This window comes from Hyla sarda, chromosome 4 (assembly GCF_029499605.1).
Source record: "Hyla sarda isolate aHylSar1 chromosome 4, aHylSar1.hap1, whole genome shotgun sequence".
NCBI classification, from domain to species: domain Eukaryota; kingdom Metazoa; phylum Chordata; class Amphibia; order Anura; family Hylidae; genus Hyla; species Hyla sarda.
In genome coordinates, this window is record NC_079192.1 from 321369774 (window position 1) to 321394718 (window position 24945).

At 42.4% G+C, this 24945-nt stretch overlaps 2 protein-coding genes across 3 annotated transcripts in view; both read right to left on the reverse strand.

Moving 5' to 3' along the window:
- Window positions 1-1636: 1636 nt before the first annotated feature.
- Window positions 1637-19477, reverse strand: LOC130369549 (E3 ubiquitin-protein ligase RNF14-like). Of its 2 annotated transcripts, none has more exons than XM_056574919.1 (8): window positions 19341-19477; window positions 16202-16371; window positions 14527-14678; window positions 10090-10593; window positions 5817-6045; window positions 4867-5033; window positions 2471-2598; window positions 1637-1887 (listed from the first exon to the last, which is right to left on the reverse strand). In XM_056574919.1, exons 2-8 carry the CDS (start codon window positions 16353-16355, stop codon window positions 1863-1865), a joined length of 1359 nt encoding a protein of 452 aa, XP_056430894.1. In that variant the 5' UTR covers window positions 16356-16371; window positions 19341-19477; the 3' UTR covers window positions 1637-1862. The 2 variants fall into 2 exon arrangements, with proteins under 2 accessions (XP_056430894.1, XP_056430895.1); XM_056574920.1 differs by lacking the exon at window positions 19341-19477 and adding an exon at window positions 16841-16886.
- Window positions 19478-20280: 803 nt separating this feature from the next.
- Window positions 20281-24945, reverse strand: part of LOC130369548 (E3 ubiquitin-protein ligase RNF14-like) — a 103836-nt gene continuing 99171 nt past the window's right edge. Inside the window, exon 9 of the transcript XR_008892811.1 lies at window positions 20281-20391. The gene's annotated coding sequence lies outside the window, so the exon portion shown is untranslated. The remainder of the gene's footprint in view (window positions 20392-24945) is intronic.

The window sequence follows — 24945 nt, forward strand, 5'->3', positions numbered from 1 at the left end:
CGGTACCAGACTCGGTCCCGTACCTTTGTCGTAAGTCCCCATAATCAGAGTTCCTTCATGCTGTTAGGGCTCTCTTTGTGGGTTAACCCCTAGTCACCTCCTAATGTCATTAAAAATGTATATATTTAATATATTTTACTACAGTGTACATACATGTACAGGATCTTAGGTCATGTGATTGTTAATAATTGTGTTATGCTAAAGTTCAGGGACCTTTAGGTCATGTGATAGGTCATGTGATGTAACCATAATGCCTTGGTTTAGGACTGACAGGTTTGGGGACCAATAAGCTTTCATCCTGCCCCTTCTGTATATAAGGGCGCTGTATCCAATAATCTCTCTCTTGTATCCTGGATATGAAAGTGAGCAGATCTGTTATCACAGCTAAGCCTGAAGCCTAGCAAGGCCTATGACAAGCTAGGCCTGAAGCCTACCACTTCAGCACCTTGGTAAACCATGAGTTAATCCAGCTCAAATCTCATCAATCCTACGTGACTACTGAACCTAAACATACCCCTAAATTCAGTGGAACAGCGTACAGCAAAAATCAAAGCTTATTACCTACAAAGTCCCAGCCAACCTGTGAGGAGCCTATATCTTGGTTCTCTGTAAAGACTGTTTGTTATTCATCCTGCATAAAATCTGCAGTAAAGTTATTTCAAGTTTATTACAATTCCGGCTGTGGACAATTCTTTAGTCCTCCCTATCGTTCTTGGGAGGTGTGGCGGTAGGGCATATATATCTAGAGGAAGCCCGCACCCTGGCATCACGACAATCAAGGGTTAATGCTAAACCCTGCAACTCTACTCTGCAACACCCCTGTTTACCCTACACCCCCAAGCTCACCACACCCCTATAAGCAGTAACCAAGACGTGTCAATGATAATGTTTTATAGAGCTTATATAACACCATATCTTCAGTCTAAGTTATCTAGTGATGAGATATATCCTTATTCATAACTTTTGTAAATGCCCTAAAACATTTATACCTTTATAGTTAGAAACACATCTTTCAAACACATTTAAGATTTCAACTAAATTAATATCTGAGTGGATATCATATTCTGCTGGGGGGGGCTTAGTTACATTAAAAAAATTGTGATTTTCATTAACCCGGGTCCCCTGCATCTCCTATTTCAGGACCTTCTGATCACTGCTTGTCACCACTTGTTGCTACTGCCAAGAGGGGTCTTCTCTGCAGGACCTGCCTGCTTAGCCAATCAATAGCAGCAGCTGTGTCTTATCTCAGCCAGTGATTGGCTGAGTGGAAGGTCCTACTGAGGTGCCTATCTCAGAACAAGCGACAAGAGTGGAAGAAGGCACGGAAATGGGAGCTGTGGGGGACCCGGGTAGGTAAGCATCACTTATTTTTAATTTTTACATTGCTACCAGCAAAATCTAAAAAAAAAATAGGATATCAGAATAACCCTTTATTATACTTTGTGACAACCATCTTAGTGGGGCTGATGAGATATTTTCTGTACATATGGTGTAGAGCTATAAAGAAAATTCTTCAGCACTGGGCAAATCTAGTACCATTTTATCCCCCTCATATCCACAAATGTAGATTGCTTCTTTCATATGGACTGGTTCAACACCACACTACATAAAGAAAAAACAATAGCTAAACTTTTCTTTTATAAACTTTAATAAATTGTTTATTAAATCTCACTTTTTACAACTTTACAAATCCATAAAACAATTCACTGCCTGGTACTCCTACGAGCTTCTACATTGTCAAACATCTATCTCTTTGTCAAATATCTATCTCTTCTGTAAGGCAGGTGGCCATAGGGATGTGGAACTGTTGAACTGTTCTTTATTCTTCTTGTTCTCATTGATAACCATCCTTGTACTCTGGTCTATCTTCTGGCATTTTCTAGCCTTCTGTATATAGAGGATTTAAGGATCAATTGATAAAAAATTAGTATCTGCAATAATTAAACCTTGACAATCCTTATACAGGAAAGGCACAAAGCCAGCACTTTTTAAGGAGATATGTCATGCAGAAAAATGTATCCCCTATCCGGATAATAGGGTATAAGTTTTAGATCAAGGGGTCGTCCGACAGCTGGGACCCCCCACGATCTTCTGCACAGGCCTCTGCTCTCCCTGGTAATGGGGCATGCTGACCCCCGCACAAAGCCACAGCCGACACCCTGTTTGGCTATCTCCCACACTCCCATAGAGCTAAGTGGAGGGGGGTGTCGGTCGCCGCTTCGTGCAGGGGTCATGGCGCTCCATTCCCAGGAAGACCAGAGGGCCTGTGCAGGAGATCGCGGAGGGTCCAAGCAGTCCTGCAGATAGGGGATAACTTTTTATGCATGAGACTTCTTTAAGAATCATCTTTTCTTATAGCAGCCAGGTTAAAGCATACAAACATGTAAAACACATTAACCCATAGGCATTTATGAAAATGCAGGATCAGGTTACAATAAAGGATCAGCTCTGAAGAACTTGTCATACTTACTGATTTCTACAATCTGCAGGATCCTTATAATGTTTATATGGGTCTACTTGAGGCAGGATCGTCATACACATCCAGCAGAAGAACTGCTTACACGCAGTGCAAGTCATCTTGTTACAGCCACTATTTTTCTGTAAAAGAAAGAAACGGTTTATCTAAAGGAACAAGTCATTCTTAACAAATCATATATATGTGTAGGAAGACCATCTTAATATAGTCCAAAGCCGAGGCCACCATAAATTTTCAGAATGAAGGGGCTCCAGCACATGGGGACAGTAAACAGGCATAATTTCTCCTGTGGCCTGCCATGTCCAGGAATTCTATTAGAGGAATCCAATGACTTTTGAAGCCCTGGAGGTTATATGTTTTTATGTCAACAAGAGTGACTACATCTTATGATGCCTTTCTCAGTTTAGAAAACAAGGAGCCTCCAAGGAGGTGGCGGACATCAGGAGGCGCTGGACACACTCAGAGGGTAAAATCAACTTCAATCACCCATCATGCAACGCGTTTCACAGATTATCTGCTTCATCAAGCATCTGATGATCAGGCCTGATGAAGCAGATAATCTGTGAAACGCGTTGCATGATGGGTGATTAAAGTTGATTTTACCCTCCGAGTGTGTCCAGCGCCTCCTGATGTTCGCCACCTCCTTGGAGGCTCCTTGTTTTCTTTGTGCATCTTTCTGAAGGTGGACCGGCTGCCGGCATACTTACACACAAGTTCTTTTCCATTGTTACACTTGGCGAGTGTAACATTCTGGGTGAGCATTGTAATTACCTCTGTTCACCCTGGTTTTTAGTGGTAACGCCCTAGGTAGTCGCCCCTCTCTATTCCTTTGCTGTTTTTAGATATTTTTCTCAGTTTAGAGGCCACCTGATGTATCAGTTTCCATGTCTAGACTCATCTTGACCGAGCAGTGTTTAGCATGTATGCATAATATTTAGAGATACTAAGGAATCACCATCTACACCCCCACCCTTTATTGAGGTAATTTGGGCTCTTTTGGACAATACAATATTAGAATTATACTTACACATTATTGGTCCCCATTATTGGTACACATTATTTGCCATGCCATTGTATACATTACCCAGATTCTCCCAATCAGTTGATATCACAGACGCCTATTATTTGTTATTTTCCCTAATTAGGGTGGGTTCACACCACGATTTTCTATACAGTTTTTGGATACTTGTTTTTTTTTTTTAAAAACCGTATGCAACCGTAAAGCAAACCGTGGCCATAGACTTTCCATTCAAAACCGTATGCACCATATTGCATACAGTTGTCTCCGTTTTTCACACCACACGATTTTTAACTTTTTTTTTTCTGGACAGAAAACCGTGGCCTACCACGGTTTTTGGTCCAGGTGAAAAACCGTATTGACCCATATAGATTTTTTTTTTTAACATGGGAGTCAATGGGAACCGTACAGACCTGTATGTGTATGGTTCCATCCAGTTTTCACCATACGGTTTTTGACTTTGAACAGTTTTTTTTCTTGGAATTTCAATCAAACAAGTGAAACTTGTTTACATTCCACCACAGCACAGTGATGGAGGTATACAGTGCTATCTCCCAGGCCTCACTTTCACGCATGCACAACTGCCACATTAGGCATGACATTTTCTGATGTATTTGTAGTGAGTACCTTATTGGTTGGATCTAGGTGGTTATCATACCCATGGACACTTTATCTCACATTGGGACAGCTATTGCTCTATTATCCATATGCTGGATGATTAGGATTTTTATGTCATTTATGTTTGTGCTGATGTCTATGAAGTGTCTCTCTTCTTCTTGGTACACATCGTAGGATACCTATATCATTATTAAGGTAGAACTCAGTAGGTTGCATTGTTGTGTTACTAATCCTCTGTTGCTGACATACTAGGCATTAGCTCGTCCACTTCTCCAGGGGCACATAACACCAAGAGGTGGTCCCCCTGGAAAGATAGGGTGTAATAGCGAGGGACAGGTTTATGTGCCGGGCAGCTCTTCTTAGGGCGATTACTTTGCCTTGGCGTATGGCACGACTTACCATTCATAATAGTGCGAGCTTCCTCAAGGCACTCCTGACATACTGTTCCTATACCTTTTTGAGTAATGACAGCTGTCTTTGTCATATATATTTTGGCCTACTCTCAACCAGCATTGTGCTTATGTGTTTCCACTTGATCAGTAGATTTTGTTTACTGGTCAGTGAGTTGCTGATATTGATAACCTTCCTGGTATTGGGCAGATTTATATTTGGTCTCACTAGTTTTTGGTGTTTTTTAATGGTATTACTTTAATAAAAGTTATGCTTTAGATTGGTACTTTTAGCATTGGATTTTCTGGTAATTATCAGAACCCTCATCTCCAATTCTCTGTCATTTCTGTCTGTGATATTTTACCTGAATGGGACTTTTACAGCTAGGGCAGGGCTTTGAGTTCTCCTTTATCCACTCCTTATTCTTTATATCTTCAACAGTCTTCCCAAGTCCTGCATATGTCATCAACATTTCTTTCTTTGTCTTTGCGTTTGCAGCAAAATACTCTTCAGCCAATTCGAGAAGTCTTGCTGGGAAGGTTTGAGAAAAAGAGACAATATGTTTTCTAACCAAAGTCTTTATAAAATAAAAAATAAAAATATAGGTTATATCATTAGGCCATTACTTGCCAAAATCTAGCCAGGAAAGCTAAGGAGGCTGAAAAGGTCCACTGCAAGCAATGTTTAAAGGGGTACTCCCATGCCCCAGCCTTCTGAACATCCAGTTCAGAAGGCTTGGAGCCATGGTCATGACATCATGACCACGCCCCCTTGTGACATCACACCCCCTCCATTGATGTCTATGGGAGGGGGTGTGACGGTCGTTACACCCCCTCCCATAGACATCAATGGAGGGGGTGTGAAATCACATGGGGGCATAGCCGTGACGTCGCTACCGTGGCTCTAAGCCTTCTGACCCAGATGTTCAGAAGGCTGGGGCATGGGAGTACCCCTTTAATACCAGTTATCATTATGCCTCAGACAGGCACCCTACAGGGTAATAAGAACTACTTTTTGTGTTCAAATCATATAACCACTAGTAACAACATAAAGGAAGAGATTTTAGGTCCCATGTACAATAACCTGAGAAGATGAAGATTGAAAGCGATGGCACACTGGCTTGAAAACCATTTCTACAATATACACAATAGACTGAATTCTTGATACTTAAACCTGCAGGATTAATATAGTATCTGCAGGGTTCCCTTGTTTCATTATACAATGTAGCAGAGCAATTTTTTTTTGCCAGGTTAGTACTTTTTAGTTATCATAAAACATAGGGAATGTATCTGTGTAAAGAACTACAGAACATACCTTTAGATACTACGCAAGGGGAGAATGCATGGAAGCCAAATTTGCAGTAGACACAAAACGCGTATTGGCAGGCTGAACAAATTCCCATTCTTTTGTCTGGCTCTTGCATGACTGGTGTCTGGCAGCTTGGTCGGGGGCAGTAAACAATATCAGGCATTAATTCCAGGCTTGATCGCAGGAGGAATTCATCATAACGGCTGAAAAGCTGCTCCCCAACCAGATCCTTTACCTGTGCGTAAACACAGACATGAGCAATCTACTGTGTTCTCCATCATTGATTCCAGGCTGGCAGATATCAGTCAAAATAATCAATTACCAGTGTAGCACATTGGACAGTGTCAACACAGGTCAGCTGGGGGTAGTAGTACTTCAAGGGTTATGTCATGTGGCAAGGTGGTGTAGCTAACCTGATGTTCCCTGTAAACACAATAAGCTCTAGTGCAAAGTGCAGGGATGAAACCTCTGGACACTAGGATTCTGTGAAACAACTTTAACACTTTACTAAAACTTCTTGTGCAAATCCAGAACAATGCAGTTTCTTTATCACAGCTTGGAATGTGACAGCTTTTGAGCCAGACGAATGGATATTTGGTCACTGTTCCTTTAAATGATGCTTTTTGAGCAGATTTACTAATATTGAAAGTCTATGGTGCCTATTTTCTTGTGAAAGTGTAGTGACTAAAGCAGTACGTTTCTCACAGTCCAATAAGCTTACGGTCTGCTGATATTCTGGTTGGCAGTATGATACCTGAAGGGATGTTGCAGAAAACTTTCGATGACATGACAGCCACCAAGCACTAACTCCGACTGTAGGTCAGTAAAGAGATTATTGTATTGCAGAAGGGACCTTGTTCAACTTTGTTAAAGGGGTATTCCAGGCAAAACGTTTTTTTATATATATCAACTGGCTCCGGAAAGTTAAACAGATTTGTAAATTACTTCTATTAAAAAATCTTAATCCTTCCAATAGTTATTAGCTTCTGAAGTTTTCTGCCTAACTGCTCAATGATGATGTCACGTCCCGGGAGCTGTGCATGATGGGAGAATATCCCCATAGGAACTGCACAGCTCCCGAGACGTGAGTCATCAGAGAGCAGTTAGACAGAAAACAACAACTCAACTTCAGAAGCTAATAACTATTGGAAGGATTAAGATTTTTTAATAGAAGTAATTTACAAATCTGTTTAACTTTCCGGAGCCAGTTGATATATAAAAAAAAAGAAGTTTTGGCCTGGAATACCCCTTTAATCTCCTATGACTAGGATAAAAAAAAAAAACATCTTCTTTGACATGAAGGCTAGTAGCACTTAACCCTGACAGCGTGGACAAGAAATGAACTAGGAAGGACACAGACCTAGGTGCAGGTCTGCCTGGCAGGAGTAGGACTAGGGGGACGTTCACACTTTGCTGGCCTGCACCAGACTAGGATTTTTTCTAGAACCATTGGCTTAGGGAGGATAATGTGACCAAGGCATCCTTTCTCTGATACAGTGCAGATTTTTAACCCTTACAGCTCTTGTAACACCTCAGTGTATGCAACCAATGTAATGCAATGCACAAAAACACTTTTTGCAAATAAACAGCAGTACCCCAAACATATTTATGCATTTTGTAGAAAGCTTTTTTTTCTCACCCACATGGTAACTTTTTATAGATTGCAGCTGAAACACAAATGCTGGGACTCTACAACCAGTATTTATATTTTGTAGAGGTAACAAGCATTAATATGTTAAAAATAAAATATATTAAATACACCATCAGTCATAACATTTTATGCTGGGTTCTCACAGTGCACACACAATGCACAATATATTAAAGATACAAGTCACTGTCATTTTTCAGATCAATGTCACTTGCAATAACTCCCCTCCCTTTGATATTTAGGATTCCTCAATGTGATTTCTAACATTTCTGTAAATCACTTAATTTGCCAAAAATGACGTCTAAAGTCTAAAGCTCTAAAGTCTTGGCCACTAGGTGTCTCCCTACCCTGCAATCTGTCGTCCAATGCCTGTTAGGCTTAATAAGTCTCTTGTAACAGAACAACAAGTGGTTACACTAAGTAGGGGAAGGGTTTAGTATGTGCTCTATTCAGAAGAGTGAGAAAGACTGTGGGGGAGATTTATCCAAACCTGTGCAGAGGCAAAGTTGCCCATAGCAACCAATCAGATTGCTTCTTTCATTTTTCAGAGGCCTTGTTAAGAACGTAAGAAGCAAGCTGATTGGTTGCTATGGGCAACTGGGCAACTTTGCCTCTGCACAGGTTTTGATAAATCTCCCCGTGTGTACCTGTAAGCTGTGCCTGTTCTCCACAGGATCTGTACTGTCCATGCAAGGTAAATCAACACTTCCCCATAACCTAAGCTTTGAAACCTCTGCTGAGGTTCCCCATAACCTCAGCAGTAGTTTTAGTGCTAAGTGAAACCCCTTTCTACTGACCAGGCACATGTATCTCCCTCCATGGTCTCCTGTATTAATATCCCCTCCCCCTTAAGTCTGCAGGCTTGTCTTCAGCAGCAGCTCAGTGTATAAGTGTAACCCCTTCCATGATGTCTTCCTCCTGTCTCTATCCCGTCTGCTCACGTAGCACCTTACAAAACCAGTGTATAATTTCAACTGCCCCCACAACCACACACACACACACACACACACACACACACACCTTTTATAGTAGTGTAGTGTGTAAGTCCTATCTGTAACTGTCAAGAGTTGTGTAAAAATGATGAGTCAGCTGTCAGCCATTACAGTCTGATCATTTTATTAGAGGGGGCCTCAAACCTTTGTGGTGGCCCAGTACAGGAGTTGCACCCATGTACCCTTGCTGTCCTGTCTGGCGGACTCTATTGCAGTGTCTCCTGAGTCCTCCCTTAAGCTGTGTATTATAAAGGGTTAACAAGTGCCTTGTATTATAGAATGTATATATGATGTTATGTACCTTTTAATGTTGCTACTAAGTGTTGTAACCAAGGAAGGTACCAGTGATCAGGTGACTTATAGGGTGACCTATAGGACCCTTCCAAAGTCTCCCCCATATAAACCCCTGGGAGGAGCTAGCTAGCTAGTTAGTTCTGTGCTGAGTGCAGTGAAGTCAAGACCTGGAGAGAGTGTCTGGTGTTCTGAGGAGACCCAAGGGGTACCACACAGCCATGCTTCTACCAGCCAAGTGCCCCACAAGTGAAAGTCAAAACCTGGTAAGCTACACAAGGGGTGAAGTCAGTCTAGTCAGTCCTAGTCAAATCAGTCAAGATCATTCTGTATAAAGTCAGCCCTAAAGTCTCTGAAGTCACTGGTAACCTCCTTGGGCCTAACTGAGCAGTAAAGACTATGCCATCTGGCGGCCTCAGTAAAGCTGTTGTTCTGTAACTTGGCGTCGGAGTCATTATTTGCCCCATGCCTAGCCCAGGATCCAGCGGCCATACCTTTGGGTGGTGTAGAGGTAAAACCACGCCCTGACGTCATGAACACAAGGGGTTAATGCCCTCTGCCCCTAGGGTAATAACATCTGCCCTCCATCACACTCTCACCACACCCTGACCACCATCTTACAAGACATCTGCTTTTTCTATAAAGAAGACTATAAAATAAAAGACGTGTGATAGTGATAATATGTATGTAATTGCCCTGCTATTTTTCTTCATATGATTATGAATAGAACTTGTTTAGCTATACCAAGTTTACACTGCAAATCATTTCCTTAAAGGGGTATTCCGGTGAAAACCTTTTTTCTTTTAAATCAACTGGTGGCAGAAAGTTAAACATATTTGTAAATTACTTCTATTAAAAAATCTTAATCCTTCCAGTACTTATTAGCTGCTGAATGCTACAGAGGAAATTCCTTTCTTTTTGGAACACTGATGACATCACGAGCACAGTGCTCTCTGCTGACGTCTCTGTCCATTTTAGCAACCATGCACAGCAGATGTATGCTAAGGGCAGCATGGTGGCTCAGTGGTTAGCACTGCTGCCTTGCAGTGCTGGGGACTTGGGCTCATATCCCACTAAGGACAACAATAAATAAAGCGTTATTATTATTATAATAATGTCAGCAGAGAGGACTGTGCTCGTGATGTCATCAGAGAGCATTCCAAAAAGAAAATAATTTCCTCTGTAGTATTCAGCAGCTAATAAGTACAGGAAGGATTAAGATTTTTTAATAGAAGTAATTTACAAATATGTTTAACTTTCTGCCACCAGTTGATTTAAAAGAAAAAAGGTTTTCACTGGAGTACCCCTTTAAAAGTTCCAATAACCCCCCTTCCAAGCTCTCACTTACCTGAGCATGCATTGCAACAGACGAGCACTCTGGGTCAGGACAGTTCAGGGCATGGACTTGTCCTTCCTTAATCTGGATTTCAAAGTATTCTTTAAGACAGGTGTTACAGTATACATGCTCGCATGCCTTAAAGTGGGTGCAGTCACTGCCCAATTTCTCCATAAAACAGATATTGCATAGGAATAGTTTCCGATCAAAAGCCTTCTTCTGTTGGGCTTCATTGAAGTCCAAAATACATTTAACTAGAGCAGACACTGACTGCACATCCTGTATACCCCGTCTGTCCAATGCCTCCCTTTCCGATAAGACCCCATTATCAAGGGTCTTTTCAGGGGATTGACTCCAGTCCTGTAAACCATTACTGGACACCTCAATTTCATATGGAGATTTTATGTTTAAGTAATCGAGTGTCTCCTCATTTAGAAACTGAATCCATCGAAACAAGACAACGGATCCCTTGTTCTCTTCCCATAGGTCATCTAAACGCTGGCATAACAGAGTAAGCTGGAAAAAAAATACAATAATCAAATAAATAAATAAGCAGCGGTATTGCCAGTATACTAAAAAATTCTAGGTGTATACACACTAATATAGTCCAACAGTGGCTTAGCTAGAACACTCATTTACATAGGTCCAATAGGATAGATGTATTGTTGTAAATGCCTTAGGCTAAGTTTCCACTTGGTTTTTTTTCCCCTGCATTTTTGTGTGGGAACAAATAAAACCAGAGAAAGCGCCAGAAAAAATGCCAGTGCAAATTTGTTGGGGACAAAAAAAAAAAAAAAGGTTGCAGTAGTAATGGGAAAAATGTATTTAATTAAATTTTTATTTTTTACAACAACATTTTAATTAATTTTTAATATAGTGTGTGTTTTTCACTTTTTTTTCTCTATTTTTTTTAGGTAGTACTACTACTCCCAGCATGGAACAGACTGTTCCATGATGGGAGTAGTAGTTCCTGTACTAATAGACATATCGACCTGGGTGTCGCTCCTGACACCCAATGCGATCATCCATAATATAGCAGAGATATGGAGCGGCTCTATACGCATCTCTGCACTATACTCCGGCCAGTGATGTGAATAGAACTCATTCATATTTTCCACCCAGAGTTGGGATTGGCCGGATGGTTGCAGCCAATCACAGCTCTGAGGGAAATATGAATGAGTGAATTTCTATTCACATCACTGGCCGGCCGGAGTACAGAGCAGAGATGCGAGCGCAGCCGAAAGCCGCTCTGCATCTCTGCAATAGATAGGACAATCACAGCGGGTGTCAGGAGTGACACCCACTGTGATCTGTCCTTAACTGCAGGTACTACTACTCCCAACATGTTGCACACTTCTCCATGCTGGGAGCTGTAGTACCTGCATTAATAGACAGATTGCAGCCGGTGTAACTTCTGACACCTGTTGCGATCTGTCTATTTATGCAGGTACTACAGCTCCCAGCATGGAGAAGAGTGTACTCCATGTTGGGAGCAGTAGTACCTGCAGTTAAGGTAAGATCACAGCAGATGTGACACCCGCTGTGATCCTCCTGTATAATGTATAGATGCGGTCGGCCGCTCTTCTATGGTCCCCTGCACTGACGTATATATCCACATATTCATATTTCCCAGAGAGTTGTGATTGGCTGGAACCATCTGGCTAATCACAGCTCTCTGCGGGAAATATGAATATGTGTATATATACGGCAGTGCAGAGGACCATAGAAGAGCGGCGGGCCGCATCTATACATTATACAGGAGCATTGCAACGGGTGTCAGAAGTGACCTGGGCGATCTGTCAATTAGTACAGGTACTACTGTAGTGCCCTACCCGCACACATAAATTGATCCCTGTTTATAAATGAATAAAAATTTTGTTATAACATTTTTTTTAATGGTACCTTACAAAATTTTATTAAAAAAGGTATCTCCATCAGTCCAGAAAAGAATAAAAACCACCTGCAAAAACACCAAAGCTAAAACCCACATGGCGTTTTTCTTGGCGTTATTTTGCTCCCATAGAATTCTACGGGAGAAAAACGCCACAATTTCAGGAAACAAATCGCCATAGGCTAAACATGTTGCTACTTTGTAAAACTGCCAAGGAGCTGAAAAACGCCAAAAAAGAGTGAAAAAACGCCAAAAAAGAGTGAAAAAACTCCAAAAGGATAAAATAAAAAAAATTTAAAAAGTGGAAAAAGAATTTAGCATTTTTTTCATTGATTTACAGCTAATATCTGGCCGCAGCGTTTTTTTTTATTTTTTATTTTTATGAAAAAATGCCATGGGGGCCGTTTTAGAGTTTTTTGGGGCAAAACGCCAAAAAAAAAAAAAAAAAAAAGGTGGAAACTTAGCCTTAGAATGCATGGTGCCTACTGGTTACAATGCATGCACTATACTGATAAATATAACGATCCCTACACCACAACTGAAGTTTTAGTAAATATGCCCCATTGTGCTGAGAGAATTGAGATAAAATGGCATCAGTGTTATATGGTATTCTGTACAGTAAATACTGATAATCTTCTAGACAGGAAACTGAGCTACATTTTATTTATAAATATGAATGCACTACGGATACAATGCAAATACATCAGCATTTAAAGGGGTTCTCCACCATAAGGGGATTTTAGTATGTACCTGGCAGACAGTAATGAACATGCTTAGGAAGGATCTGCGCTTGTCTTGGGCTAAATGGCTATGCTGTGAGATTATCATAACACTGTGGCTAGCTTTTTCTGAACTGGTATTTCCTCACCCCCTCCCATTGAAACATAAATGAGCTGCATCCATTCAAAAGACCTGTGGTATTCAATCAGGGTGCCTACAGCTGTTGCATGAGTTGCAGATTTATCTTTCTCCCACCAACCAATACCTCCACCCATTGAAGCATACAGGCTCCCTGTCATCAGCTGACTAGTGAGTCAGGTCTCTGTCACATTGCAACTTGGGAAAAATCTGAGACAACAGTAATTTTGTATGCTGGTAAAAATAAATATTGGGGTGAAAATCACAGAAGAATTGCGAGAAAACATCACACACAGGTACAGACACTATATTATGAACTACACTAACTTTACAGCCCTTGTAGCATAGTCAAATAAAAAAAAAGTCCTGTAATACCCCTTTAAATCTCTCACTACAGATTTTTATGGGCATTTTCATCCACAAACCAGATAAAAGAAGCACATTCTGCATGTTTACAGTACGCACACATTTTATATGGCCTTGTGCATAGTCCTATATATTATAAACATAAGCGAGTGCATTTGGTAAGGAGAGATTATCTAAGATGACTTATAGTATATCCCATTGTTATTGTTTTTCTTTTATGTGAATGATCATTCTACCTTTTTTTCTCACCTACCAGTTGATGGATGACTTAATTTGTATACATTTTACTACATAAGTTGTGTTTACAATTTACCATGTAGTGAGGATGATAACTAATGAACAAAAAAATAGCACTGTATTAGGAAACATAAAAAATAAATATAGATCCAAAATCCGGTCATGTGGAAGAGGCCTAGGGCTGAGTACTTGTGATTATTTGAACCTGCTTAGAGGGGCCACACCTTGCCACACCTTGTATTCCTGTTCATTTGTGAAGGTGTTTGCTGTTTACCATTTTAGATTTGACTCTTTACTTTGGATTGCTGCCTCCACAGACCTGTATCTGTCTACCCTACCCTGTTTATCCATTGTTACTTTACTTCAGAGATACCACCTGCAATACATTGCATTTTCTTTTAGATCATAAAATGACAAAATGTTGTGTCCCTTTCGATTAGCCATTGTTAAAATCTTATTTTCATTGCCATCTTACTGGACCGGATTATCCCGTTATCTTCTTTTTTTTGTGGATATGCAAATGAGCTGCTAACTGGCACGGGCGGGGTTACAAGGCTCCTTCTGGCACTTTGACATCAGCGCTGCTCGTCTGCCGCACTGCCCGGCTTATGAATATTCATCCCCTCCCTCCTCAGTGGAGTACAGAGCGGGGAGGGAAGGAACAGTTGGAGGGAGGGGATGAATATTCATAAGCCGGGAGGTGTGGCAGATGAGCGGCGCTGACATCAGAGTGCCAGAAGGAGCCTTGTAACCCCACCCATGCCAGTTTGCATCTCATTTGCATATCCACAAAAAAAGAAGATAACGGGCGAACAAGAGGACGAATCCGGGCATGGTAGGCAGCAAATTGATCGGCGGGAGTTTACTGACAGTTTTCCTTTAAGGGATGTGTTTTCATTCCTTTCTTTAAAGATCCATAATATGGCACCCATAGACTGCTATGGGTACATTCTATATGTAAATGGAGGAATACTGTGTTATTTCCACACATTCATATGAATCCAGATGAAGACAGATGAAAGACAGTGAAGAATCCCACCCATCAATATAGACAGCTTGTGTAAGGAATCCCACCAGTATAGTAAATGAACAGTAACCTGTGCTGGAGAAAGCCACTTGCAGCTTAATGTAAAGTTCGGGGGTGAAGTGGATGGATATCCGGGAGGAAGTTCAAAGTTCAAGATGATTGATGGCAGAAAGGACACAGTGTTCTCAAAGTTGTCTGTAAAGGAGTTTGTTGCACTGTTGCCTTAAGAAAAAAGTACAAACAACATTTTTTTTGCATTTTTTATCTCATTTTTCATTTTACTATCTATATGTTAAAGTATTCCTGAAATCTTTTAGTTTCCATTTTGGCCACTAGGGCTAAAACTAAGCTGATACTGTTCTGTACAGAACAGCCAGTATCATGAGAGACAGAATCCCAGTGAAAGCTTACACCAATGAGTAGATAACAGAAGTACAAACAATAGCTGTTGCTTACAAATCGGCTCTCCCCTCTGAAAAATAGAATAACCTCTGAAAAGGTCACAGAGAATACCTAGTAATGTTTCAAATTCATCTGAATGGGACAGGTCTTGTCTGTTGTTGTCCATTATTCATAGGTCCTACTATAAAGCATTTCTCTAAATTATTTTAATCTGCATACTTAGGATGAGAACCAGCAAGTAAAGCAGCCGTGACCATTAGGTTAATTGTTTCTAAGTAATTGACTTCAGTTAGTTAATGTAATGTGCCTTACTTTAGACATTGAGTACAGCCCATCTGCTAGACCAGTGTTTCCCAACCAGTGTATGCAATGCACAGGCTGGGCTTTTCCAAGAGAAGGGACTATTGTGACTGGCATGGCTAACAAAAGGGTCCTTATGACTTGCATGTGAGGAATATTGGCTATCACATCTGTCAGCGAAAGCTATCTTTTTATAATTACCCTTATATATTAACATTCTGCTCAGCTAAGTGTTCTTGTTAAAAATGGAGATTATGGGAGGTTATCTTCCCAAAAACAGAGGATTGGGCTGTTGAGATACACAAGATGGTTGGTTGGCCCTGCTAAAATTGCTGGGTTCAGCTGACATAAATCTAATTTATATGTATTTGTCTGATATATTATAGTAATAATCAGTCACACTGCTGCAAAAGTATTATGAATATTATGATTATGATTATTATTATTAGTCCTTGATGTGGGAAGTGGAATCACCAGTGTATGTGCTGTGGTCAAGGCCCTGGTTGATTAAAGGAGCCTATTTAACCATTGTATAAAAACTATATTATTTGTTTAAGTTATTTTTTATATCGGAAATAAAATAAATCAAACAGAACAACAGCAGAACAATACATTTCAAAGGCTTACTGTAAACCTTAAAACACCTTATTTTGCTATGTTATGCAATTATGCAACTATGGCTCTTACGTTGTTTCCCGCTGGTATTGGAGTGATTCCTAACTGTGGTCAAAATACCAGGCTTCAGTGCCTGTCAGAAAGCCTGCTAACTACATACTATCAGCAGAAGTATTACCCATCTTGCCAGGGTTCCAGGCTCTAGAGACCCAGTGGTATATGGAGACTTATTTTAGGTAAGGTTCAATGAACTGGAGGAGGTCTAATTAGCATATATTTTTCCTCAGAATAGTCCTTTCTATGGTCAACCAAAGAAGTTGAGTGCATGTACTCAGCGTCAAAAACATGAGGGGTGTACGAGTACTCACTACTATGCATATATATGTGTGTGTGTGTGTGTGTATTTATAACTATCATCAGTTTCTTACTTTTTATAGATACTACAAAATCTGAAGGTAAATCTAGACACAAATGAATTTCCCCTCCTGGAGCAGCATCTGTCCTCTTATATTCGTCTTCAGAGTAAATACTAGCAAGGGCAAATAGTTCATCCACTTGTGCCTCTTGGTCTTCCGCTGACATTGGTTATCTGTGGCAGCTAAATAACAAAACAACAACTACATTTAAGGAAAAAACATTACATAGTATTTACAGTCAATTTAATTTGGCATCAATGGTAGGTAGCAAATAATCAAATATTCCCAAATTATTAGACTGTCATAGAAAAATGGGCAGTGCTGTGGTAAAATAAATGATAAGGTACTTTTACTTTACATGAACATTTTTATGACTTATGAGTGATTAAATCCTTTATATTTATATAAACTTGGGTTAACACAGAATTTTTGTTTCCATTTAACATATACACTTTATGCAGGCGATAAGGAAAAAACATATATGTTAAGGGATAAATAAAAAACTAGGCGCAATTTAGGCACTCAACCCAATTCAGAACTGACGGTTTGGCAATAATAAATTTGAGTCATATGTATTAACAGGTGGGTATTACATTAGCATTGTACAAGTAATGACATAAATAAAACCAGTTTTACAGCTCAGTTACTTACTGACACATGGATAAGCCTCATACATAGAGATTATATAGAGCTCTGGTCCCTATGATATTTATTGTTTAACTTTTTAACAACAGCTTATCGTCTTGTGACAGCAGCAGTGCAGGTCAAAGGGGACTCCTAGGTAAGGTCACTAGGTTTTCCAGTGACCCCATCAGACACTTGTGACTCCCCCTCTACAGTCGGCCCAAGGGACCTACAGTAGAAAGGACCCCAGGGCTTTTTTCTAAGTAAGGCTGGGTTCACACTACGATTTGAACTACGGTTCCCATATACGGCTGGAAGGAGGGGTGGGCGGTCCTTAATCACGGCGCCCGCACTCAGCCGTATTCGGGAACCGTAGTTAATGTATGTCTATGAGCCGACCGGAGTGAACCGCAGCCTCCGGTCGGCTGCTTTTTTGGTCGTATGCGGTTTCCCGACCGCAGGCAAAAACGTGGTCGACCACGTTTTTGCCTGCGGTCGGGAAACCGCATACAGCAGAAAAAGCAGCCGACCGGAGGCTGCGGTTCACTCCGGTCGGCTCATAGACATACATTAACTACGGTTCCCGAATACGGCTGAGTGCGGGCGCCGCGATTAAGGACCGCCCACCCCTCCTCCCAGCCGTATATGGGAACCGTAGTTCAAATCGTAGTGTGAACCCAGCCTTAGCCTGCTGTTAGAGCACACATAGGGATGTATTATACAGGCAGACCCAGGCATGATAAGAGCGCCAATCTAGAAGCCTTCTACACATTCTCTTTTACACAGGGAGATGTACAATACATACAAAAGTTTTTTAACCAGCTTAAAAGATGTGATCAGCCGACATTTGCTCGTTTCTCGGCTAATCTCTGGGCCTATTACACAAGGCAATATCGCCCTTTCTGACTGATAATCGCCTCATGTAATACAACCCTGAGTGTTGCCCTAACAGCATCCTATGTCATAGTGACACAGAATATATTGTACATGCCTGCTAACACATTAAAGGTTTAAAATAAAAAATAGTAACCTCTCAATGGGCTAAAAAAAAATTTATGTAATAAAAATGAAATAAAATGGTTCACAAAAACAGTGATTATATAGTAAAAACACTTTATATCACATGCATCAATATGCATACATCCATCAATGCATCCATCACCAATGTACCCTCAAACTGTGCCCAAAAAAATGTAATAATGCAATTTCTGCCATACAACAATGTTTATGAAAAAAAAAAAATGTTTGGCTGCTCAAGCAAAGAAAGGGTTCGGCTGGTCATTAAGGGGTTAAAGAATATTATAGCCTTCATAAAAGCACAGGTAGATATAAACTTGTTCCAAAGGGCACACCGCTCCTATTTCCACTGCGGTTGCTATAGAAAAGTAATGGACGTGTAATGAATGAGTCAATGGGGTTTTCCAGTCTTACGTAATGTAGATGACTCATTCAGCAAGTCCTTTTCCCTCGTGTCCTACCAGGACCATCATAATAATGGGGTATTGCTGCCCTGTGGGGTGACAGGACAGATGGAGGTTTTAGTTAAATTTAGTGACGGTTCCCCCAATATTATAAAGCCTGGATTAGTCCTCCCTGTTTTGTTTCTCTACCTCATGGACTCGTGAGACAACCTTTTTGGTGGTTTGCTCTCCCGTCCATCAAGAGGATTTTCCCTATGGGGCTACTTCTCATTAAATCCTTATTATTGTTTATTATGGGGAGTCCATACGGGAGAAAATGATTGTGTGAAAAATGTATAAAATGATTATGGCACAGACTGACATTAAAAATACACTAACGGAAAATGGATACAAGATTTAGGTAATATTACATGAAGAGTAGAAATATGCGTTTTCATTTTTTCCTCCTTGACTTTAAATAACCATACAGACAAAGGGAATCCAGCTCTCAGGATATAGAAGAGGATAAGACGTAGCTTTTAATATCTCATGTTAAAATGATCCAAAATCGATCACAAACCACCGGAGTACCCCTTTAAGAAACCTGCCTTATTATTCTTTGGTGCCCTTGACTTTTAAGATCTGTGCTTGCAGTCAGTGAATGCAAAATTTTTGTTTACACGAAAACCCAATATGTGAGTTAATGTTTAGTAAAGTTGTATCAAGCTTATATAATGCTCTGTGAGCTAAACAGAACAGCACAGGTCTCGCTGACAGTCTTAGATTCCCCACAGAAGAGTATATGACGTGTATTTTTGCGCCTGTATTACGGCTGCAAGTCCTGGCCTGACCTCAGGTTTGGTGACAAGAACTGACAGACTTGTGTCCTTAATACAGACGTGAAAATACACATATATATATATATATATATATATATATATATATATAATCGTTTGTGGGGAGCCCGAAGGTGTTGTCCAGCCAATTCTCTTTCACTGAAAAAGGTTTTAAAAATATTAACAAAAATACAGAGCACATAAAAATGTCATAACGTTTCATCAATTATTTGGCTTTTCTTACATAAAACCAAAAACTCCCTTTAAATAGTTAAAACTTTAGTTACTCACAGTTCTTTAGCGTAGTCCACGTAGGTATCTGATTTTGGTTTAACCTCTCAGTGTCTAGTAGTGTTCTGGTGTATGAATGAGGAAGGAGACGCTTGTACCAGCAATCCACAAAATGGAGAATACAGCTTCAGTGTATACACACCCAGCCCAACACAAGCACATGACAAAGTGCTGGCTCATTTTTTTAAAGTGACAGTACTACTGTATGTAGTACTATAAATTGCAGATGAAGTTATCTGGAATGACGTCACCGACTGCATTACCTGTTTAGTCAGGAATTTTCAGAGAGAGAGAGGGAAACATACAATGAATTGGCAGCAGAGTTGGACAGTATCATCTGTCATGCAGGAAGGTTTACACGATCCTACATAGAAACACTTGGAGTAAATTCACAGGTATTTACATTGCTGTGGATTTCAGGCTGCGGATCTTGGGTAGGGCCACATGTGCCGTATTTTGCTGCATATTTGCTGCTGCACATTTTTCCTACCCATTGAAATCAATAAGTGTCAAAATCAGCTGAATAATTTGCTACCCATTGAGTTCAACAGGTAGGAAAATATGCAACAGCAAATACACAGCAAAATACAGCACATGACCCTACCCTTAAAGTGTGCCTGTCGTTAGCAAAAACTTTTTATATAATGTAGATAATACCATTATATGTATATTTGTAATATACATATGTGATATCCCAGTACGGGATATGCTCCTACAGTCCTGTCAATTTGAGTCCCTGTACGTCCACAGTGCTCTCCTGCACTATTCCCCCATATTGTGTATAGATTGTGAAGGGCCCAGAAGGGTAACAGAGGGGCCACTTGGGATGCCCCCCCCCCCCACCCTACCCTTCCTTTTCCCCTTGTCAATTATTGTCACAGTACATTTTATTAAGGGGTTAATTTATGATATGACTCACGGTGGTGCTGAGTTCTCTTGCAGGGGCCGGCTGTTGCTGGGCAGATTGGAGCGTCTCTTGATTGGTGGATTCGGCTTCGGCGGGAATCTGGTAAGGGATAAATAACAGTCATCTTGATAGTGGTGCTCAGTCCTGTGAAGAAGAAGGAGAAGATCACATTGGTTCCTGTGCCATGGCCAAGGATGCAGCAGCCAGAAGAGTCAGCCCCGGCCGGCGCTATCAGCAGCGCAGTAAAAGAGCTATATATGCATCTGCTGGAGCGAGCGGCCGGGGCTGGGGGCGGATAATGGCTCGTCCGGTGTCTGGAGGAACAGTCGGTGCCCATAACGGAGGAGATCCACCCATCTGCAGCGGAGCAGCCTGTCAGATACCATGGCAAAATATGTATTCATGTTGCATTGTGATTGCTTGTCATTTGTGATACGCGTTCTGAAAAATTTCTATCGGTATGCACGACTGTTAATTCCATTACACACCTATCTGCATTACTTAACATTTCAAAGAATCTAGCCTGTTGTGATCTAGCTGCCAGGAGACGACCGTCTAAGCTATGGCTTCCAGTGACCATTTGGGGGCAATTAACATGACTGTGCTAATCAATGGACACTGCTTGCCTGGATGGTAAAGTTGACACCTTCCCAGACAAGCAGACTCCAAGGCCAGATGTCAATAGATCAAAGGAATGTTTGGGACGTAGTTCCCTGTAGAAATGCCATATCTTCCAAATATTAGATATGGGGGTCAGGGAAGTATGTCCGCAGCCCCTATATTATACGATTAGATTCTCCATCATACTACCTGTAAAATGAGTCCTCACATGACCCTTGGGTATTGATCCCTGCCCGAACTGTATGCGCTGGGTAAATCATACACAATAAGGGGGTCATGTCAGGTACCCCTAGAAAGAGGATTTGCTGGAGAACCCAAATATAACAAAATTATGTGGGTGCCTGACCCATGATAACAGTTAGGGATAATTTCCTATTCTTTGGGCTCCCATCCCGCCCACCCATCTTCCGGTAGCAGCGTCACCGCCAAGGCAGGAGAGTCGAGGCTCAGCCACATCGCAGAGCACGGCAGGTGGTGAGTATGTATCTACACTACTGTTACGCCGAGCGCTCCGGGTCCCCGCTCCTCCCCGGAGCGCTCGCTTCTCTCTCGCTACCGCAGCGCTCCGGGCCGCTCCACTGACCCGGTGCGCTGCGATACCGTCTCCAGCCGGGATGCGATTCGCGATGCGGGTAGCGCCCGCTCGCGATGCGCATCCCGGCTCCCGTACCTGACTCGCTCTCCGTCTGTCCTGTCCCGGCGCGCGCGGCCCCGCTCCCTAGGGCGCGCGCGCGCCGGGTCTCTGCGATTTAAAGGGCCACTGCGCCGCTGATTGGCGCAGTGGTTCCAATTAGTGTGTTCACCTGTGCACTCCCTATTTATACCTCACTTCCCCTTCACTCCCTCGCCGGATCTTGTTGCCATTGTGCCAGTGAAAGCGTTTCCTTGTGTGTTCCTAGCCTGTGTTCCAGACCTCCTGCCGTTGCCCCTGACTACGATCCTTGCTGCCTGCCCCGACCTTCTGCTACGTCCGACCTTGCTTCTGTCTACTCCCTTGTACCGCGCCTATCTTCAGCAGTCAGAGAGGTTGAGCCATTGCTAGTGGATACGACCTGGTCACTACCGCCGCAGCAAGACCATCCCGCTTTGCGGCGGGCTCTGGTGAAAACCAGTAGTGACTTAGAACCGATCCACTAGCACGGTCCACGCCAATCCCTCTCTGGCACAGAGGATCCACTACCTGCCAGCCGGCATCGTGACAACTACACCCACTAGGCCACAATACAGCAGCCGGGGGGTCCCTATCTACACCCGTGCAGGATATTTTCTCTGGGCTGGCGGCATTTTTCAATATTATTGCCGCCATGCCTAGAAGTGAAAATACTATTAACCATTCCGCAGCTCCTAGTTTAGCATGGGTTAATCAGCCCTCACTCACAACAGGATTAATAATGTCCCCATTGGTCAGAGAGCAGGGACATCTGGGGAGCGGGATATTGTTTCTGCTCCTCAGGTGGTTAGTAATAGATCCGAAAATACATCTGATGCCAGTGCTGGAGTGGTTGTTACTCCCTCCCTGGTGCCAGGTATATGCATGAAGGAGGCACTTACATGTGATGTGTCTCCACTGGGGTTTCATTTGTCACCGACAATTAAAGAGAAGATATGGAAAGAGGAATACATAGATATGTTTTCCCTTTTGCTATCCTCCAAAGAACACACTACTAATAATGTTGTTAACAAAAAAGGTGAGGATGATAGGAAACGTACAGTTAAGACATTTCAAAATTGGATCCAAGCATTCTGCATTTTTGCAGCAGTAATGGGAGAGAAACACTCCCACCTGTGCACCGCTCTATTTCATCACCTTGATGTTGTATTAGAAGCCTACAGGAATTTTGGTGGGTCTGCTTGGATTTTATATGATGAAATGTTCAGACAAAAATTGTCAGTACACCAGCATATGAAGTGGGGACAGAAAGATGTAGGTCTGTGGATCAATCTCATGTTGCCAAACCAGAGGTCTCGCAGCTTGCCTGTCACCTGTCAGAGCAATTTTCGCAAAGGGGTATGCTTTGCATTCAATGACGGGCAGTGCCGGTGGCAGGCAAGCTGTAAGTATAAACATGAATGCGCTCACTGCGCAGGGAATCACTCAGTTAATAAGTGATTCAAAAAGATCAATTTGTCCACCCAACACATGCCATCCAGTAGGGAGACGCTTTCCCGCAGCTTGGACGCCAGTGAAGCTAATAAACATGCTGCCCTATCTAAACAGGTTCCCAAACACGTAGATAGCTAATCTTTTAATTGAAGGTTTCTCTAAAGGATTCTTTGTCCCAAAATTTTCTGGACCTGGTTGTGTGAGGGTGGACAACTTGAAATCAGTCTCTCATAATATGGACGTGGTTAGGGAAAAAATCTATAAGGAAGTTGCTGAAGGGAGGGTGGAAGGCCTTTTTGAAGCCAGAGAGTGGATTTTGGACCGCAAGCCCAAGACAGCCATGGAAGCAGCAGAACTAGGAGATGACTTTGCCAACAACCGGGCGCCAGCAGCAAAGCGTGGATCTGCACAAGCTGGAGCAAGTACCTGGAGGGGAGCCACACAACCACAAAGCACTACCAGGTCAGCCGGGAAATTCTTTCCATCATTCCCAAAAGCAACAGGAGCCACATTGGGTGAGGGGGACACCCGCCGATGTTACAGATGCAACAATATTGGGCACCTGAGTGCCACTTGCACCAACAAAAAGAATTCTCCACCAGTAGCTGGAGGACACACAGCCATTCTTCTGGTGTCCGGAGCGGTGGAGAAAAGAGCGGATAACCTGCAGAGTGTAACTGTAGGTGATCGGGTGACAGTGGGTTTGCGAGATTCTGGAGCCTCCTTTACCTTGGTGGGGCCTGAAGTGGTGGATACAGAGGACATCATCCCTGGAAGAACCATGGCTTTAAAAGGAATTGGAGGTGTGCGGCCTGCTGTGCCCATGGCCCGTGTGTACCTGGATTGGGGTACAGGCCAAGGTTTGCGTGAGGTGGGGGTCTCTGAGGACATCACTGTTAATGTTCTGCTGGGGAATGATTTGGGTCGGATGCTCTGTCATTATGCTCCAGAGGCCACTACCTGCACACCGGATGGGCTAGGAGAGAGTACTGTGCGAGACTTTGGGAGACACTGCGAGATGTGGTAACTGGGAGGGAGTGCAGGGGATTGATAATTGTTTACCTGTGACTGAACCAGTAATGTTTTCCAAAAGTGAAATGGGGTGTATTGTAAAATGTGGTGACAATGCATTGCCAATGCAAAAACCTAGTGGAGATGGGCTAGGGGGAGGGGTTGGTGTGCCCCTGGTGACATTTAAGGATGAGGGATTAGCAGTGAGTGATATGTCCCAATCCTGTGAGCCTAAGGAGGAGGAGGGAAGGGGTGATAGCCCTGTGTATGATGCCTGTAACATTGTTATGTCTGGAACTGAGGGAGAGGAAGGTGGAGATGCTAGTTCACCTAGGGGAAATGTGCTCCCTGATGCCCCAAGATGGGGGGAGGGAAATGAGCATTTCCGGGAAACTCTGCGCAGTGACCCTTCCCTTGAAGGGCTGAGACAACGTGCTGAACATACAGGTGTTGACACAGATGGGCATCGGGTATATTGGGAAAATGATATCTTGTACTGGGAGTCCCTTTCCAAAGGCATGCTAGGGGCCCAGGAGAGAGAAAGGCAGTTAGTGGTTCCTAGGCAGTACAGGAAAGAGCTGCTGAGGTTGGCCCATGAGACCCTCCTGGCAGAACATTTGGGAGTGGCCTATGCGGTCATAGAGCAGGAATGTCTAGCTGTGGTCTGGGCTTTGCAAAAATTACAGCCATACCTGTATGGCAGGGATTTTACTGTCATAGCTGATCACAACCCTCTTCCAGGGGCGGACTGACAACATTCAGGGCCCCCGGACCAAATAAAGCAAGGGCCCCCTGTGAGACTCCACCCTGGCCACACCCCCATTCCACCAAAATAAAAATAAAAATGTTTTAATATATAAATATGTGTGTGCGTTTGTGTGTGAATTCAAATAGAGGAAAAAAAAAACAGAAATGGCTGCACATCTACAACATGCACAGTGATCCTCAGCAAAATGTATTAC